Raw genomic sequence first — 6,428 nt, forward strand, 5'->3', positions numbered from 1 at the left:
TCCTGACAGCGCTGGGAATTTAGCATGTCTTAGCAGTAGCACTCAGAACACCAAGTGCGAGAAGTTACAAATATTTTAACTTTTAGCAGAAGCAGTAGCGTGCCTATAGGAATGGGTTTCTGGGAGTCTCACGACTCCAACGACAGCCCATACTGCAGTGGCGTTCCTCACGCACCTGTTCAGCACAGCTAACTAAAAATAGAGGTACCCACGGGACACCTGAGGTGAGCGCTAATAACGTTTGCAAACAATTGTTAATGAATGCTAACGGCATGAAGATACTCAAAGCATTATTCAGTCAGGGAGAGGTGAATAGATATGGTGCACTGCTATTTGGTAAGACATTAACAAATTCGAGGATGAGGATGAGGATGAGGAGTGGAGGATGAGGAGGAATGAAGCTGGATGCTATCCTGTAGAACCCCCTCCCATCCCGCCTGTGATGTGCTAGCCTCGTTGGGACTATAGGAGCACTAGGTTCACAGTCCTTTGTGCAAGTAGCCTTCAGGCTCCACAACCAAGCCTGACCTCAGATGACTCCTGGTTGACTGTGGCACATGGACTGCTGGGATGTACTATACACTACAGAACCATGACAGGTGTGTGTTAAGGACAACTGTTGTGATACTCCCTATTATTCATTGTGTCCTATCCCATTTTTATCCCATTATTCACTGTCGATAGACTTTATATTATTCAAATGCCTACTGTTGCAAAACCTAAATGGACCCCTGATCTAAATGGATCAGATGTGGGCTTGAATGGATGTCTCTCTCATGCTCTCTCTCTGCGTCACCAGCGTTAGGCTATGCTCACCCTGGCACCAAAGATCCGATTTTTGGAGAATGTTTGGATGTTTGTCTCTGTGTGTGTGTGTGTGTGTGTGTGTGTGTGTGTGTGTGTGTGTGTGTGTGTGTGTGTGTGTGTGTGTGTGTGTGTGTGTGTGTGTGTGTGTGTGTGTGTGTGTGTGTGTGTGTGTATGTGTGTGTGTGTGTGAGACAGAGAGAGAGAGAATGACAGAAACAGAAAAAGGTCATGATTGAGTCAAGCAACCTGACAGCTGTCAGTTGAACCCATTTCAGCTGAGGAACACATGCACGCACGCATGCATGCACCCATGGACGCACGCACGCGCACGCACACGCACACACACACACACACACACACACACACACACCTGACAGTACAAGGCTCATGCTCACACTCTCGGTCCACACACACACGTCAATTAGGAGACATGGAGACCTGAAGTGCAGTGGATTGATTGGGTCGTAGATTTGCTCCCTGCAGCCACTGTCAGAAACGGACCAACTATACACAGGACACCTGACATCCCACATCCTCTCTTTCCCTCACACACACATGCGCGCGCGCGCACGCACGCACACACGCACACACGCACACACACGCACACACACACACACACACACACACACACACACACACACACACCTCTGCAGTAGGATCGTCTGGTGAGAAACAATACATATACACATCCGCAGGTGCTACAAGCACAAACACACAAACACACACACACACACACACACACACACACAACACGCACACACAGACATATCTGACAAGACCTAGCACCCACTCAACATCTCTGGAACCTTTATGTTAACCTGCCTTCCCCCAGAGACAGACAGACCCAGAATCAGAAGCACAACCCACATACAGAGAAAGAGAGATGAGAGAGAGAGAGAGAGAAAGAAAGAAAGAAAGAAAGAAAGAAAGAAAGAAAGAAAGAAAGAAAGAAAGAAAGAGAGAGAGAATAACAGAAAACAAACACAAGCAATAGAGCTAGCAAAACAGGGAAATAAAAAAGGTAGCAGGTGGACCAAGACGACAGACAGACAGACAGACAGACAGACAGACAGACAGACAGACAGACAGACGGAAACCAGGACGGAGGATGAAAGAGGTCACGATGATGCTGGACACGTCATTACCCAGTTCAGTTCAGAGAGAGAGAGAAAGAATAAAGAAACGACAGAGGGAGAAATAAAAGGAAATGGGTTACGGGAAAAGGGGTTGGCCCACGATAACAATACAACAAAAGAACAGAGACTTTAAGAGAGAGTGAGCGATAGATTGAGCGAGACAAAAAAGGCATGTTGATATGCTGAGATGTGAGAGAGAGAGAGAGAGAGAGAGAGAGGGAGAGCGTTAAGCATATTAATTATGAAAAGGTGGTTAGATTGTCTTGGTGTCCTATCGGTCAGCATCAAACCCGCATGTCATCGGGAGGGGGAACAACAAAGTGGATCCCGGGGCCTGCAGAAGGGAACCTTTTTGATCACACTAATTAAAAGCCATTTTGTTTTAAACAAACAGACACAAGTCTAATTGGCTCTTTTCCATGAGAAAGAGAAGGATGTTGAAAGTAGAAGAACGCACGGAGGAGGGAGGAAGGAGGGGTGATCAGAGGGATGAGTTCAGCCAGACATACACACACATACACACACACACACACACACACACACACACACACACACACACACACACATACACACACTGACATCCATACACAAAAGGCTCACAATGATTTAATGTGACCCACCAAAAAAATTAAATAAGATGATTACAGGTGTAGGCATGCACACACAAACACACACTCACAGTCCCACAGACAACCAATGAACAATTACATTTTGTAGTATCCTTTTAGTAACACTGTAAGTATACCAACTCTACGCACATGTTTGGACATCACTTCCTGGAGCACACGTCTTAACTACAACCCGACTGTCGGCAACCAGTAGTGCCACAAATTTAGGATTTGGGCGCTACAAACACTATACCTAACAATTCCGGGCTTTCCTGCATTGAACTGTCAATTGTAGAAGATGGAAGTAAATAAAGTAGCCTTGGGGAAACAACGGTTCCTGAGCCACGTTGCCCATAGGGCAGGAGCCTATCTACTGTTTCTGTAGCGTGAGGCAGCTTGAAGTACACCCCCCAGCCATAATGTACAAGTAAGTACACCCCCGGGACATTACGCTAGCATGTTGCAGGGAAGATGGAAGTGCTACTATACCACTTGAAAATTTGGAAAAACAACAGATCTACAAGAGCACAATTCTGGTAGATCGGCGACATTCTGATACAACAAAGTATGCAGGGTAGTTAACCTAACCTAGGCTGGGGGTTTATATCCGCAGCAGGGCGGTGCACTCAGATCTGGTGGGTGCTGAGCCCAGCCCAACTCCAAGCCTTCTGATTAGGCCACAGCGAAGCAGTGTGACACCAGCAGGCTTCCTGCCACGGAAGCGGAAAGATCACTGCCGTGATGGACACCGTGAAGCCTTGGAGGCTGTTGAGAGACCAAGCAGCAAGAGCTCAAAGATCCCAAAGGGACATGACAGCTGTTGCACCACAATGATGACAAAAGCAATGGTAAACAAATTCCATACTCAGAGCAGCCTCTATGTGGAAGTGCAGAAAATCCTGCCATTTTTCCTGCATCGTCTTCTGCATTTAATTATAGTCATATACTATGTAAACTTTTTTCCAACTAAACGTTAAAGTTATTTTTGATTGCAACCTTTCACTAGTGTATTTCTGTAGTGTGAACATTATTTTAGTCGCGAATGTTTGCCCAATGCTCACACCAAAATCATGCAGGCACTGGAAATGTATGTATGTGTGCGTGCGTGCGTGCACGCATGTGAACATGTACATGTACATGCACAATGAATGAAAGAAACATGGTATCTACTTAAATAAAGCCCACTGTGAATTGATTCAAATTATACTTGTGTAATGGGTACTGCACTAAGTACTCTGACAACGGGTACAACAGGCCAAAAACTCTCCTTACTGGCCTACCGGCATGCACACGCCTCTCCAATTGATCCAGTATGCCGCAACTTGCTTGGTCTTCAACCAGCCAAAATTCTCACATGTCTCCCCCCTTCTCTGCGACTTCTCTGCGTCGCTGCCCGCACAAGTACAAAACTCTGATGCTGGCCTTCAAAGCAACCAAAGTATGGCACCCCCATATCTTGCAAGTCTGATCGGGCAGGGAAGATGGAAGTACATTAAATAAACCAAACTCTTCTCCCTTCTGGCTCCAAAACTATGGAATGCACTCCCCATTGCAATCAGAACTGCAGACTAACTCCCAATCCTCTGCCGCAGTCTGAAAACCCACCTCTTCAGGCTGCATCTTAGCCCGTAGCACTTGCCGTAGCACTTGCCCTAGCCTTGACGACCTTACAAGCATATGCAAAGGCTCAATTTATGTATTTAGATACTAGATATTTCACTGTTAGGTTCTTAGCTTACTTATGATTCTTGATGACTATTTTAATGTATTTGATGTGTTACCATGTTTTGTTCTTGCTTACTGTAAATCGCTCTGGATTAAGAGCATCTGCTAAATGCCTAAATTGTAATTGTAAAAAGGCATGTCTCTAATGTGGAATCTTGGACTTTGTGTGACCAGTCTATGACATCAGTCACAGTCATCTATGCAGCCACTATTTGACGTATGACAATGGTCAATGTTTCAACCTAATCCTATTCACCTAGATCCCACTGTTGTGACATGCAATCAGTAATCTGTGTTCTGTATTTCTCTGCGAAATCCTGCCGCAAAACAATGATGTAAAACGTGTCATTTCATGTCAACAAATGTACGGAATAGAGGGTATGCACATGCATAAAGCAAGTGGCAAATCGAGTGGCAAAGTGAATGCCATAGTGAGTTTAACGTTGTTCAATGCAAACGCAGATACGGGAAGTAAAGCAAAGTTGGCCTCTCTTGCTAATTTTCCTCTTGGGCGTTCCCGCATAACATCCGGGTATGATGATGATGTCACGCGCATACCGTCCATATATTCTTGAAGACGTGAAATGCTGACATCATCATTACGCAACATCAACATTTTGAAATAAGACATGGGGTACCTCCATAGAATTGGATATTTTAGGAGAATGAAATGGAAGGTGTGGAGCTTGCTGAGAACTGCATGGTTGCTGCGGGGACCATTGCGTCACTTCTCGGGTGGGCGTGGGCGGTTGAGATCAGCACCCCCAGGCCTCCAGGCCCGCATGAGGCCCCTCCCGCTCCTGCTCACCACAACCGGTGGCGGTTACGTGGTCTACAACCTGTACGGTCGGTATCAGGACCGCCGGCTGGCTGAGCAGGGCGTTGAAGTCCCACCTCATGTGGCGAGCGACTTGCAGGTGGCGTTGTTCAAGTCCTTTCCTACCAGGTTGCTGTCGAGGACATGGGGGCGTCTGAGCCAAGTGGACTTGCCCACATGGCTTCGGAAACCAGTTTATAGCCTCTATATCTGGACCTTTGGTGTCAACATGCAGGAGGCAGCAGTAGAGGACCTGTGCCACTACAGGAACCTGGGAGAATTCTTCAGAAGAAGACTGAAACCTCAAGTCAGACCAGTCTGTGATTCTCACTGCATGATCAGCCCAGCGGATGGTACAATTCTTAATTTCGGTCGTGTTCATAACAGTGAAGTTGAACAAGTTAAAGGCATCACTTACAGCCTGGAGACTTTCCTTGGATCTTTGACCTGGACAGACATTAACAAGAACAAGACAGCCACTAGTTCCTTCCAGGACCTGCTGGTGACTCAGCCAGGCAATGAGTTGCATCACTGCGTGGTTTACCTCTCTCCTGGAGATTACCACGGTTTCCATTCACCTACCGACTGGACCATAACGCACAGGAGACACTTCCCTGGTTCTCTAATGTCGGTCAACCCAGGTGTTGCTCGGTGGATCAAGGCATTATTTTGTCACAATGAGCGAGTGGCTCTCAACGGCACCTGGCGCCATGGCTTCTTCTCACTCACGGCCGTCGGGGCAACAAACGTAGGGTCCATACGGGTTTACTTTGATGAGGATCTGTGGACCAACGCACCACACTACCACAAAGGCTCATACAACGACCTCCACTTTAATGTGGGTGGAAGGGAGGGTGTGACCATGTGCAAGGGGGAGGAGCTTGGTGAGTTCAACCTGGGCTCCACTATTGTCCTGCTCTTCGAGGCACCACAGGGCTTTACCTTCAACCTAGAGGCCGGGCAAAAGATCCGCTTTGGGGAGCCACTGGGAACGCTGTGACAAACGACAGAACCGATGGAGAGACTCGGAGGGCGAGAGAGGGAAATGTTTACCAGTGTATTTACATTTTTATGTCTATAAGAGGGTGTATGTGTGTGTCTGCCTCTGTCCGGAGCTAATCTTGCAATGCACTGGACCAATCAGTGACACATTTGTTGTTCAATCAGCAGTAGACCAACCTAGTACCTCCATGCCTTTCTTTTGAAATGTCTACAATTTACTGAAATTAAGAGTGGTGCCCATTGGGCACTGGCCTACTTGGAACGATGCAAGTTGGAAATGTATGCCCCACCCAGTTATTATGTATGTGTCCCTTTTATGCCCATATATGGAGT

The 6,428-nt window shown here is 46.8% G+C and overlaps 1 protein-coding gene across 1 annotated transcript; it reads left to right on the top strand.

Moving 5' to 3' along the window:
• Positions 1 to 4,941: 4,941 nt before the first annotated feature.
• LOC306916716 (phosphatidylserine decarboxylase proenzyme, mitochondrial-like) lies at positions 4,942 to 6,093 on the top strand (the record flags this gene model as incomplete). The annotated part of the gene is made up of 1 exon (XM_079494733.1): positions 4,942 to 6,093. The coding sequence occupies one exon, from the start codon at positions 4,942 to 4,944 to the stop codon at positions 6,091 to 6,093; it is 1,152 nt and encodes a 383-aa protein (XP_079350859.1).
• Between the last annotated feature and the right edge of the window lie 335 nt (positions 6,094 to 6,428).

This window comes from Electrona antarctica (assembly GCF_951216825.1).
Source record: "Electrona antarctica genome assembly, chromosome: 23".
Classification (NCBI taxonomy): Eukaryota; Metazoa; Chordata; class Actinopteri; order Myctophiformes; family Myctophidae; genus Electrona; species Electrona antarctica.